This window comes from Megalobrama amblycephala, linkage group LG24, assembly GCF_018812025.1.
Source record: "Megalobrama amblycephala isolate DHTTF-2021 linkage group LG24, ASM1881202v1, whole genome shotgun sequence".
In the NCBI taxonomy this organism is placed as follows: Eukaryota; Metazoa; Chordata; class Actinopteri; order Cypriniformes; family Xenocyprididae; genus Megalobrama; species Megalobrama amblycephala.
In genome coordinates, this window is record NC_063067.1 from 23,311,756 (window position 1) to 23,325,140 (window position 13,385).

The following is a 13,385-nucleotide window of genomic DNA, read 5'->3' on the forward strand; positions in this document are numbered from 1 at the left end:
TGAAAATATCAATTTTGGTCTGATCAGACCATAGCACTTTCTGCCAGATTGCATCACAGTCTTCCAGGTGTGTTTTTGCATAGCGCAAACGAGAGTGTGGCACTTTTTCAGGAAAACCTTCTTTCTTTCAGCGCAACGTTTGGTGAAAAGCAACCCAAAACACACAATACCTCCATGTGAAGCATGGTGGAGGCAGCTTTATGTTAAGGGGTGTTTCTCTTCAGCAGGGACTGGGCGTTTGGTCAGGATTGAAGGGAAAATGTATGCTGCCAAGTACATCCAAATTCTTCCAAAATCTCTCTGCTAGACAGCTGAAGATGGGCAGGTTATTCACCTTCCAACATAATGATCCAAAACATACCTAAACATCCTTGAGTGGCCAATTCAGAGCCCTGACTTAAAGGGTTAGTTCACCCAAAAATGAAAATTCTGTCATTTATTACTCACCCTCATGGCGTTCCACAAGCGTAAGACCTTCATTCATCTTCGGAACACAAATTAAGATATTTTTTGTTGAAATCCGATGGCTCCGTGAGGCCTGCATAGGGAGCACTGACATTTCCTCTCTCAAGATCCATTAATGTACTAAAAACATATTTAAATCAGTTCATGTGAGTACAGTGGTTCAATATTAATATTATAAAAGTGACGAGAATATTTTTGGTGCGCCAAAAAAACAAAATAACGACTTATATAGTGATGGCCGATTTCAAAACACTGCTTCATGAAGCTTCGGAGCATTATGAATCTTTTGTGTCGAATCAGCGGTTCGGAGCGCCAAAGTCACGTGATTTCAGCAGTTTGACACGCGATCCGAATCATGATTCGACACAAAAGATTCATAACGCTCCGAAGCTTCCTGAAGCAGTGTTTTGAAATTGGCCATCACTAAATAAGACATTATTTTGTTTTTTTGGTGCACCAAAAATATTCTCGTCGCTTTATAATATTAATATTGAACCACTGTACTCACATGAACTGATTTAAATATGTTTTTAGTACATTAATGGATCTGGAGAGAGGAAATGTAATTGCTGGCTATGGAGGCCTCACTGAGCCATCGGATTTCAATAAAAACATCTTAATGTGTGTTCCGAAGATTAACAAAGGTCTTATGGATGTGGAACGACATGAGGGTGAGTAATAAATGACAGAATTTTCATTTTTGGGTGACTAACCCTTTAAATCCCATAGAAAATCTGTGGATAGACTTGAAGAGAGCAGTCCATTGCTGCTCACCATGGAATTTGACTTAACTTGAGCAATTCTGCAAGGAAGAATGAGAAAATATTCCCCAATCTAGGTGTGCAAAGCTATTACAGACATATCCAAAAAGATTAATGGCTGTAATTAAAGCAAAAGGTTGCTCTACAAAGTATTAAATCAGGGGATTGATGATTTTTCCAACTGCGTTACTCTAGTTTTCTATTTTTTTTATTAATTTTCAGAACTGTTGCTTTTTCTTTCATTACTTGAAGTTGTAAGGCAACATTTGTAAATAAAGCAGGAAAAGGTTTTTTTTTTTTTTTTTGGAACAGGTTTTGATTTCAGGCTGTACAACAAATAAAGTAACTATTTCAAAGTTACAAATGATTATTTTGTTTCATTTCCTTATGAATTTGTCTTACAAACTGTAAGCTTAAGGTAGCTACAAGTATTAAATGTCAAAATAATGCCAATATCATATATTAGAGTTGTGTGGGGTGGGGGTCAATTAAGCGCGATCTGCAGTGAAGTCATTGCACTGTGGTCTAGGGATCTGCCTGAAGTGTACATAATGAGTAGACTCGCTCCCTTTGTCAAAATCAGCAGGGGAAGTGCTTAGGGAAGTTTGCGAGTGTATGTCTAAAAGTGGAGTTAAATACAGCCTCAAACAGATGCTCCCTCATCTCCTTGCTTTTCTGTCTTCCAGCCCGAAGACCTTGATTGGCTGCTTTAGGTGTTTAATTTGGGTTGGAGCTCATGCTGCTTCCACAGATGATAGACATTTGATATTATTTGTTATAGATGAGTTTTTCCAAATCAACATGCCCCTTGGAAACTCATGTATCATTGAGCATTCAGTTTCCTACTTATAAAAACGACTTCGCTTGGTCATTCTTGTGCTTGGTATTCGCAATTACAATATTTCTGACTCCACTTGAAGGGCACATGAACTCCAGGAGCAGGATCGGGCAGCTCTGCTCTAAATGCCCTGCAAATAGGCGAGGGCCTGGAATGGTCACAGTGATTTCCATGACATATTTTGTTGATCCTGGAACAACATTTTGTCCTAATCCTATCCATACCCCTAAACCTAATCCTACCAATAATCTATCCCTAAAATCATAGGGAAATGATAGGTGGATAACTCTAACCTAACCCTGGTTGTAAGTGTAAACTTGACATAAACTTGTCCCTCAAATCTGATTGGTTGATTGGAATGTTGTTCCAAGAGCATGCTGTACTTGGTGAAATCAGGTTCACCAGCCTGGAATATTCCATATTCCTCGTCCTAAAAGGATCTAATGTTAGGGGGAAAGTGGTCAAAAAAAGGGGGATTTGTGACAGCAGAAAAGTAAAGTTCTTTCATGAGCAAAACATTCTGATGAAAGATTACCAAGACAGACTTTTTAAATATTATTTGGAATAATGTGCACTGATCTTTCACAATAAGATCAGGAATGTATTAAAGTAAATAGGGTAAATTTGCATTGAATTCAGTGAGAGTAGACTCCAGCAGAGACACACCGCAACAATATATGGATATTAGACTTTTTTTTTTTTTTTCTTCAATAAAATCACTCACCGGAGAATTGTGCTGTGAAAGAAAATGAAGCATGGTGAAAACCTTCTGCGTTCAGCTCAGGTTCATCTGAGGCAGGCTGAAGCTTGTGATAGAGCAGGTTAATACGAGGAGCTACAGCAGCCCGGCACACTAATATAAATCTAGCCAAGATGGGTAAACTGTGCCACTTTTTATGTTCACATCGCAAACAAGGTTATAGTGAAATATGAAATATTGCTCCTTTGAGTCTGCGAAAGCTTGTTTTGTATATACATTTGTAGGAAAAAAAAATCTTTTTCATTTTGTTTGAATGGTGAGCTTCTGTTTGCAAGTGCTCGCTCAGATTTTTAGAAACAAATTTGGCCCTGACACTTCTGCCCTCGAGCTTTTCAATTCACCAGTGTAATAGTATTTCCTGCCTTTAGAGGCAAAGCGCACTGGTACTATTAGTTGAGCCACTGACATTTACCTCACAGCGACCATTTTACACGAAAAAAAAAAAAGGCTTATTTTAATAATTCATGGTTAAGTTTCTTGACATAAAACATTGTATGTGACATATAGAAAAATTACTTTGACATGCAAAAACAGATTTTATTAAAAAACATTTTGGTTAGATTATTTGGTAACACTGTCTTTTACAGTGTCATTGTTCACGTTATATGTACCATAGTTACTACAGTAATAACAATAAATTATGCATAATTACATGCAACTAACCATAAACCAAACCCTAATCCTTACCCTATACAGTACATGTAGTTAGAGGTGCAATATGTAAGATTTTTGCAGTAAAATATCCAAAAACCACTAGGCCAGTGTTATATATTTTGTTCACTTGAATACTTACAATATCCCAAATATTTCCAACTATTTGTAAATCATGAGAAAATTGCAGTTTTAACCAAAGCTCCGGGACGTGTGAGGAGTCACCTGTCAATTGCATCATACCCGCGTTATCCTCGTTTTCCGGTTTTATTTTGTAGAAACCATGGAAACACCAAAGACGCTTTAATATTTACATGTTTTAATAGACAAGGGAAAAACTGTTTGGTTACATTTTTAGACAGAAAATTAATTGTTGTTATATAGCTCAACACGTTTAGTCTTATTGTTTAAATCTAACTTTCTTGATTTTTTGTGAGTACCATGCTTTACCATGCCTCAGAGAAAACACTATTTTGTCAAGTAGCTAACATGGCATAATCAGATGAAGCTTTATTTTTAGTAACAGTAACACAGAATTTTCTCCATCATACAATACGTTTTAAAATTAATTGCATGCCATTTATCAACACAAGCCATCCAGCATTTACTATGATATTCTAAAATCGATGTCAAACAAGTGTCTCGCAGCAGCCGCCGAGCAAACTCACAGAGTAACGTTATAACATCATTTTCAACACACTCAAATGTATCTAATATGATAAACAGAGCTGTGTTACCTCATACTCATGACCGGAAAGTGGAAGTGGCGCCGGCTACTGTGTCATAATAAAAGTTCCGCTGCTCGTGAGGCGTGTGTTGCGCAATCGCTCCAGCGGCCTCGTTCAGCTCCCACAACACTCGGTCCTGCTCTGCTTCATACTACAGTAATGTTAATAATCGCATCCACGAACACGATTTCTTCCCGAGTCCTATCCTCTTTTTTTGCACCGGCTGTGAAGTGAAGACCATATATCCCAAGATTCCGCGCTCAAACTTGCCGTCATCAAGCTACGCCTTTGTTTTGAATAGGCCTCTAGTGGACATAAATCTTACATATTGCAGCTTTAATTAGTATTACTCAGTACTTGAGTTGTGCACAATAACATTAAGGAAGTCAATAGGGTGAATTGTGATTTCTTGTTGACTAACAAGACTCATTGTAGGTCAACCAATTTGCTCATTTTGAATTTCCCTGTTGTTGTAAATTGTAGTTTGCATGCAAAATGTTGTCCTCATATTGCAATTTATTGATTTCATTTATATTGCAGATCCTCATATTGCAATTTTCTTCCTGAATTAGCTTAATCAAACACAAATATTGTTGCTCAAACCTAGTTAATATTTTCTTTTAATTTTCATAAAGGTCACTATATTGATTCAATTAAATCAAATTTTTTACTTTGTTGAATCAAATATTTTTAGGATCTTGGAACATAATACACCGATTTCATAGACTACTTTAATAATACTTTTAGGTTACTTTCTTTTGGAACTTGACAGCATTCACTTTAACTGTATGGAAAAGAGCAGCATGTACATTTTACCCAATAACTCCTTTTGTGTTCCAAAGAAAGAAAGAAAGGGCTTGGAACAACACGAGAAAACCTAAATTTTGGTGAGAACTGTCCTCAGTTTAATTAGACAATATGCGATTAAGACAAAGACTCGCTCACAAAAAAACACTCATTATAAAAACTTTATTTTGAATAAAACATATGGAACCTCAATACATGTAGTGTGGTCGGTTTAATCGATCTATCTCGGGTCAGAACAGCACAGCATCGGTGACGGTGACTTCACTAGGTCAGAATCAACTTCAGAACAATGTTTCGCAGGTGTTACAGTAATGTTAAAATCTAACACTTCACTGAAGGTAGCACACCACAAATACACCGTGTAGAAAAATGAAAGGACTGCTGGGAAAAGCACAATGTAACTGTCAGGGCAGCTTACTCACATAGCAAGTGCGGCTTCGTGAAATGACCGATAGGAAGATGTCCTTAGTTTTGTTTTGGAAACGGAGAGCGAAATCAATGGACAGTCACACCAATGAGTGATTGATAATGTCTGAGGTAGCAAGGCAATCATGGCTTTCTCTAATTTTATTTTTTAAACTTTTATTTATAAAACTATACTACACAAAGATAAATCATCTTGGGCCAAACATCCTGAAAATCTTTCCTACATTTGTTTTTATAATATAATCTTTCTACATGATTTTGAGAAATAACAGCATCTCTCAGCCACTTGTCTCTCCTGGAATGGATGCTTTATAGGCACAAAAGGGCATTTTCGACGCATTATGACTTTGTGTTGTACATCATCTGTGCGTGCGCTCTAGAAATGCAGTGAGGGTTCGGATGCGCTGCTGCCGGTGGCACAAACTGTCAAAACGATGCTTTAAAGGGAAATTTAACCGCAAACACTGTCAAAACAGGCCAAAACTTCAACGGAACAACGCTGGGGGCAACATGCGCTAACAGTTTAGCATTACGAGAGCGATTCATCTTCATATCCACTGATGTTTACGACGTTTTCCGACTAAACGAATAACCACGTCTGTAGAAAGACAACGTGCTGATTTGAATAACAACCGATGTGAGATGCACGTAAGATATGTGGTAGCAGTGTGGTTCCTTGGTGAACAGAGAAATAAAAGCATACAGGTTACACGATAAATGGCCCCCATAACCCTAAATAATCATCCGAGTATTAAAACAATGGGCAGATACACCTCACGTACAATCTACATGTGATCAAAATGTACACTTGCATAGTACAGACAGACGCAGTAGTAATATCCATTGAATGAACTGTGTGGTTCTGTTCCAGAGTCTTTGGGATCGAGGATTAACACCTCTGTCTAAGGGAACAGCCAGGAATCTGCATCTCTGGAATGGGAATCTTCTTGTCATGTCGAGATAGAGACGTCCGCAAGATTTCTGCTCTCCAAAGAGATGTTCTGCTGGAAACCTTCACATCACCTGGACACAAACGTTAATATTGTGTGAATGTCTAATGCATAAACTAAATGTTGAACTAGGGTCAAAATTAAACTATATCAATAGTTTGCAAGAGAGTGAGTATAAACACAATGAGGCTCTAAATGAGTTTACGTGTTTGCATGGATGTTCAGACAACCTCGGTAGTCCCTAGCCTACAAGTGAAAAATAACTTGAGCTTGTGTTCACCACAGACCTTTTTTCAGGCATTTAACTAATAACCCACTCAGAAAGACCACCGACTTTGAGACAAAATGGAATCATAAGTTCAAAAATGCTAACATTGCTTCATTGTTTTAGGACTCCTGCAGCACTCTTTTGACTTTGCAGAGTCACATTTTGGATTTCTGGGGTTTTACAAAACACAGTAATAGTTATTTTCATTATGCTGGATGGACATAATGAAAGTAATGCCTTGAGTGAGTAAGCAAATCATGACTGCTGAGTCATTGCACTTATTCAAACAAATAACTCAAAAGTTTGGGACTGATTTGGGAGTATGACTAAACTTCATTCAAGTAAGCAGTTCAGAACCGATAACTATGGAAGCTTGTTTCCAGCCCAAAGAGTTTACATCTTGCAATTCTTACTTTTTTTACCTCAGAATTGCATGATATAAATACTACTGTGAGTCACAATTACCTTTTAAATATATTTTATTCCGTGACAGAAACAAGCTTCCATAGATAACAGAACCAACCCTTATGAAAATAATTTTGCCCCATTTTTTTTTTTTTTAAATGTAAATTTCCTGAATAAGAACTGATTTTCAATTCCCAACCTTTGATATTGCAAATGCTTCAAACCTCAACATTTTAAAATATAACCAGTCAATAAATCATCAGAGAAATGTAACATATGGAGATGTCAGTCTATTGGCTGTGATGGATCTTTGCATACGAGCTCATCACTAAGATATTTACATAAAAACAAACACTAACTGAAAATTAATTTCTCATTAAAAGAAACATGATTGATAGTGTTTCCATCTGAGCTGGTTCAAGCAAACTAATGAAGCAGGGAACAAATATGTCCAGTGCTTTCAGAGACCCATTTACATGTAGATAGGATAAGAAAACAGGTGCAAAGGATTGTGGGTAAAATGGTGTTACAACCTCAGCTATTTTCTTTCTCTTTGTAGTCAGTAAGAATGCCTGTAGAGTAGAGCTGCACAATTTTGGATAAATTGAGAATCACATTTTTTTTTTTTTTTTGTTTAAAATCGAGATCATGATTCTCACACGATTCTAAAAAGATAACTAGAGGTTCTGACCAAATATTTTTTGCTGCAGTCTGTTTAAAAAATATTTAAAGGATTAGTTCACTTTCAAATGAAAATTAGCCCAAGCTTTACTCACCCTCAAGCCATCCTAGGTGTATATGCCACTCTTCTTTCGGATGAAAACAATCTGTGAAATATTAATAAATATGCTGACGCATCCGAGCTTTATAATGGCAGTGAATGGGGGTCACTAGTATGAGCTGAAGAAAGTGCTTCCATCCACATCCATCCATCATAAATATGTGCTCCGCATGGCTCCGGGGGGTTAATAAAGGCATTCTAAAGCGAAACGATGCACTTGTGTTAAAAAAAAATATCCATATTTAAGTTATGAAGTCAAATATCGAGCTTCGAGCATCCTACGCCTTCCCTATTCAACTTACGGAAAAAGTGTAACTGACGTGACGGCAGTTTACACTTTCTTCCTAACTTCAATACGGAAGGCGGTCTGGCAGAAGCTCGTTATTTGACTTCATAACTTGCTTAAATATGGATATTGTTTTACACAAATGCATCGTTTCACTTCAGAAGGCCTTTATTAACCCCCCGGAGCCGTGCGGAGCACATATTTATGATGGATGGATGTGGATGGAAGCACTTTCTTCAGCTCATACTAGTGACCCCCATTCACTGCCATTATAAAGCTCGGATGCGTCAGGATATTTCTTAATATTTTGCCGATTGTTTTCATCAGAAAGAAGAAAGTCATATACACCTAGGATGGCTTGAGGGTGAATAAAGCTTGGGCTGATTTTCATTTGAAAGTGAACTAATCCTTTAATTTATTTGAATTATTTATAAAAAAATAAAATAAAAATGGTATGAGCGTTTTTGAATGAATCTCTTGAATGAATGATTCAATGACTCACTCATAGAGACTTCACTTGTTTCATTACTAGACAAATCAGAATTTTTAAACAAATCTGTTGAATGAATGATTCATTGACAAATACAGTTTTTATGAGTCACTTCTCGCCACCTACTGGTGTAATATTGTAATTGATACAATCTTTATTTGAGCGTCGAGTTAATTTCTAAAAGTGATTTACTCTATTTCTATCTCTACCATAGACATCAGTGTTTAAATCCAAACTATAATCATTTATTCCAGTTCTTTTGTGAAAAAATTAATATTTATAACAGAAATAACAATACTGTGTGGTTGACAAGACTGTTTGTGAAGCTTTTTTACACATGACAACTGCTCTCTGGATCAAAACACAGATCTGAATGTTCCGGTGTGATTTTATCAAAGGTTTAATAGACACTGCAGAATCATTCAGGAATAAGATTGCGTGGGTGTCTGAATCGAGATTGTGATCTTTTAACAATTAATTGTGCAGCTCTACTGTGGAATGTTTTTACTGTGATGTGTGGTGAGACTTACCTTTGGCCTTGAGGACACACTTGATGCTTAAGAACCCAGAAGAGAAAGACAAAGAGAGAGACAGTTAGAACAATATAACTGCTATCCTAACAAAGATAGTCGTGACAAGAACAACACATGCAGACTCTCCACATTGGCAAAACTTTTAATTTACAGCGTTCAAGCTCAGACTCATGGGACTGCTCTTCTGCACACCGAGCGAAGCACTTTAATGAACTCTACAGGGAGATGAACTATAGTGAGACGAGTGAGATGACTCCTAACACTCGTATCACCCATACCTCTGTCCTTCATTAAACTTTCCCATCAAACAAAGAACATGGAAATGGCCCAATATCTTCTCCCAGACCGAATCTCACCACACACAAGGGCCCAATGCAGTAAAACGACAATGTGCCAAGATCAATATTTGACTGAGTTTCTAACAATGCAAGCCAAAGTCTGGGCGGAATTCAAAATTAGGCTCCACAATAACAATGAAATCTAATCAGTAACTTTGAGGTAATAAAAACACTCGTTTAATAAGTCGAGTCGTTCCATAAAATGGAGTCTCTAAAGGCTTCAGAATCCAATTTTCTTTAAAACAACAGTGATTACAAACATATTTCACAATCAAAGCTGTCGTTCTCAAAGGCAGAAGAGTGGCGTCTTTGGTCGACCGATAGCTGTAAGGTGAGGTCAGTGCAGTCTGAACCGAGGGAGTCTGGGAGATCTGTAAAATACGGCTTTATATGGAGGAAGAGGCAACCAGATTGGAATAGATTTTTGCCTAAAATTTCAGATGGTTGTGTGGTGTTGTGTGGTGCTGATGTACTAGAAGAAAGTCAATTTATGAAGAGATCAAAACTAATGCAGTAGTTAAAGCTCAGTACACACTGTATGATATTTCCATCTGAAGACATATCTGGGATCATAAATGTTGTCTTTGATTGTTGAGTAAGCAATTATCTTAAAGGATGCATTGATAGGTGAAGGAAAACGAGATTAGGACAGAACAAATTTGCATACTGTCCATCCTAAAAACTAGGGCTAGGCTGTAATACAGAGCAATGAATTACATAATTGGATGGCATCTTCAAATGCATGGTTGATAAATGCAAATTTGAGATGTCTAACTGGTTGCCTGTCACAATCCAGCGTTAGCATCAGTTCTGGCAGGTCACACCAGCTCACATCAGCTGACGCCCAGGTGACTCACGTCTACCTATAGGAATATGACGCCTATAACAGCATCCATATATAAGCTCTTCAGTATTATCAGCAGCTATTGCATTCTCAGGAGCTAATTACCCTCCTCCATCCCCAGCTCCTCCTCTCTTCAGTCAGGATTGGCCTTTATGATTCCCCTGAATCAAACTAATTCTTGAAATATGTGTACATGTTAAATTATTGACATTACTTATATCTGCATATATATATTGGTTCTGTTCTGTTTACCCTAGGGGGGTTATTGCTGCTCTCCCTGCTCTTATATGCTAGGCTGCATGGATGCACAGGGAGTTCTTGCCCAGAACAGAACCATACCGCCAATACAAACTCTATGCAATTATCAATCATATTTGACGATAGTGGTCCTGACAGAAATGGCTGGCAGATGAGCAAAATTACCCATCACTGCACAGAAAACACCTGCATTTGAATGGTGGCAGGTGTCTCTTTCGACTTTTGTTAGTACTACTGCATAAAGAATGTGGGTAATGAAACTATTTTTTGAGACACTTTCTGTATGTGTGTGTTTTGGACAATCTAAGACAATGTTTGAGTCAATCTGTTATTACAATAAAATCTAATATACTGGGCTATTTTCGGCTTTCAGTTTCGAAAACGTCAGCAGCAGCATAATTATTGATGTGACTGTGTGGCTTTATCCTATGAGAAAGCTCTGTCTCATAACTATTCATGACATCACGTCACATTGTCCTGAGACAAGTGCTTCAAACGCTCAGCAGGCACTTCAGTGAGTTGATACCTCGCAGAAACACTTGAAAGTCTCGAGTGTTCGTCCTCCCTTGTGATGCTGATGGAGCGACAGGCTTTCAATCAACCAAGTTATGCAACGAGCAGTTATCACGGGAGAGTTTATAGATTTATAAAGCGGTGGACTGAAACAATCTGACACTGACAAACACCATCCACCCTCACTGTGAGTGTTACTCATCAAACCACTTCCACTGAGTCAACATTAAGGAATAACAGTTATTAAAAATGCACATTCACATATTTTTGGATGCAAATGAAAATGGCTTGCATATATTATAGATATAAAATGAGCTGTGTGTATTTTTTTGTAATGCATTGTGAACTCACATAATACAGAGCATTTTGGTGAGTGCAATTGCGAATAGCAGCGTTCATTTATGAGGACCTTTGATGCCATTAATTCCATTAAAGCGAGATAAAACTGTGGATCAGACAGAACTGACGTCTTCTCTCGTCCGCTCCTTCTCTTTTCACTAGCTGTGTTTACATGGACCCTAAGAATCCGACTGAAATTTCATTCGGATTGTAAGGGGTGGTTTCAACCTTTTCTAATCTGTTCAATAGGCCATATAAACACTTGATCAGATTGAAAACCGAAACTGGAACATTCTGCACGTGCTATGATGTACTGCGTAATGATGTATGACGAACAGAACGAGCTGCTGTTGTGGTTTCATAAAACTACAAACCAAAAAGTGAAGTAAAATTATTGTAGCTATATGCTAATGCTAGTTGCAAATGCAAACACTGCACCAACAATGGCATGTTAGCATGTTCGAGTTCTAGCTTACAATATACTTAAAAGTATGTACCGGTGAAGTACATACTTTTAGTACATAGTAAAGTATGCACAAGAGGAGCAACTTTGACTGGCAATTTTTTCTGGAAGGATTTTTCTCATTCATTTTCTTCATAGGCATTTAAAAAATAATGAACTAAAAAGCCCTAGACCAAACCAACAATCACTGAGAAAAGCCAGTTTAAGGAAGTGAGCTGGTCTCCCAGGTGGGTCTAGTTGGATGGTTTTTAGAGGGGTTTTGAACATGTGCCAGCTTGTCTAGCTGCAAGATTAAAGAATATCAGAATACCAGCTTAAAGAAGATCAGCAGACTACATTTGGCTCAAAATGCAATGAAGTAATGTTCACAAAGTTAAAGGATTAGTCCACTTTCAAATAAAAATTTCCTGATAATTTACTCACCCCCATGTCATCCAAGATGTTCATGTCTTTCTTTCTTCAGTCGAAAAGAAATTAAGGTTTTTGATGAAAACATTCCAGGATTATTCTCCTTATAGTGGACTTCAATGGCCTCCAGATGGTTGAAGGTCAAAATTACAGTTTCAGTGCAGCTTTAAATGATACCAGACGAGGAATAAGGGTCTTATCTAGCAAAACAAAATACAAATGTATATGCTTTATAAACACAAATTATCGCCTTGCAAGTGCTTCCACCATTCCGCTTTCCGTATTCTTCAAAAAGCTTACGCTGTATGTCCTACGCCTTCCCTGTTCTACTTACGGATCGAACGCGGCGAGTTCCGTTTTTTCCGTAAGTAGAATAGGGAAGGCGTAGGACATACAGCGCAAGCTTTTTGAAGAATACTGAAAGCGGAATGGTGGAAGCACTTGCAAGGCGATGATTTGTGTTTATAAAGCATATACAGTTGTATTTTTTTTTTTTTTTTTAGAAAATCGTTAGCCTCATAGCATAATTGCCTAAGTATCATTTGAAAATGAATGACTTAGGCAATTATGCTATGAGGCTAACGAAATGACAGATAAGATAAGACCCTTATTCTTCGTTTGGTATCATTTAAAGCCCTTTGCACTGAAACAAATTTTGACCTTCAACCGTTTGGAGGCCATTGAAGTCCACTATAAGGAGAATAATCCCGGTATGTCTTCATCAAAAACCTTAATTTCTTTTCGACTGAAAAAGAAAGACACGAACATCTTAGATGACATGGGGGTGAGTAAATTATCAGGAAATTTTCATTCAGAAGTGAACTAATCCTTTAACAGACTACTGATTGGTCGATTTCTCTTCAGGATTATGGGTAGTGTAGTACAGCATTTTAATTTAGCAATTAAACAAATTTGGCTGAAATGTGTCTCCATTCAAAAATGATTTTTTTTATGAAGAAAATGGAATGGAATTTTACTTCCAGACCCTGACTGTTTCACTCTACCGGGAAGCAGCCAATGACTTCACTACACACTAGGAAACAATGAAGGAAGGAGTTCAAAGCCCCAGAAGA

General features: G+C 37.5%; 1 protein-coding gene across 1 annotated transcript in view; it reads right to left on the reverse strand.

Annotated features, from left to right (window-relative positions):
- Positions 1–5,157: 5,157 nt before the first annotated feature.
- utrn (utrophin) overlaps positions 5,158–13,385 on the reverse strand; it is a 278,999-nt gene continuing 270,771 nt past the window's right edge. Inside the window, 2 exon segments of the mRNA XM_048177425.1 lie at positions 5,158–6,459; positions 9,147–9,172. Of these exon segments, the coding sequence (XP_048033382.1) occupies positions 6,451–6,459; positions 9,147–9,172 (35 nt within the window). The 3' untranslated portion in view covers positions 5,158–6,450.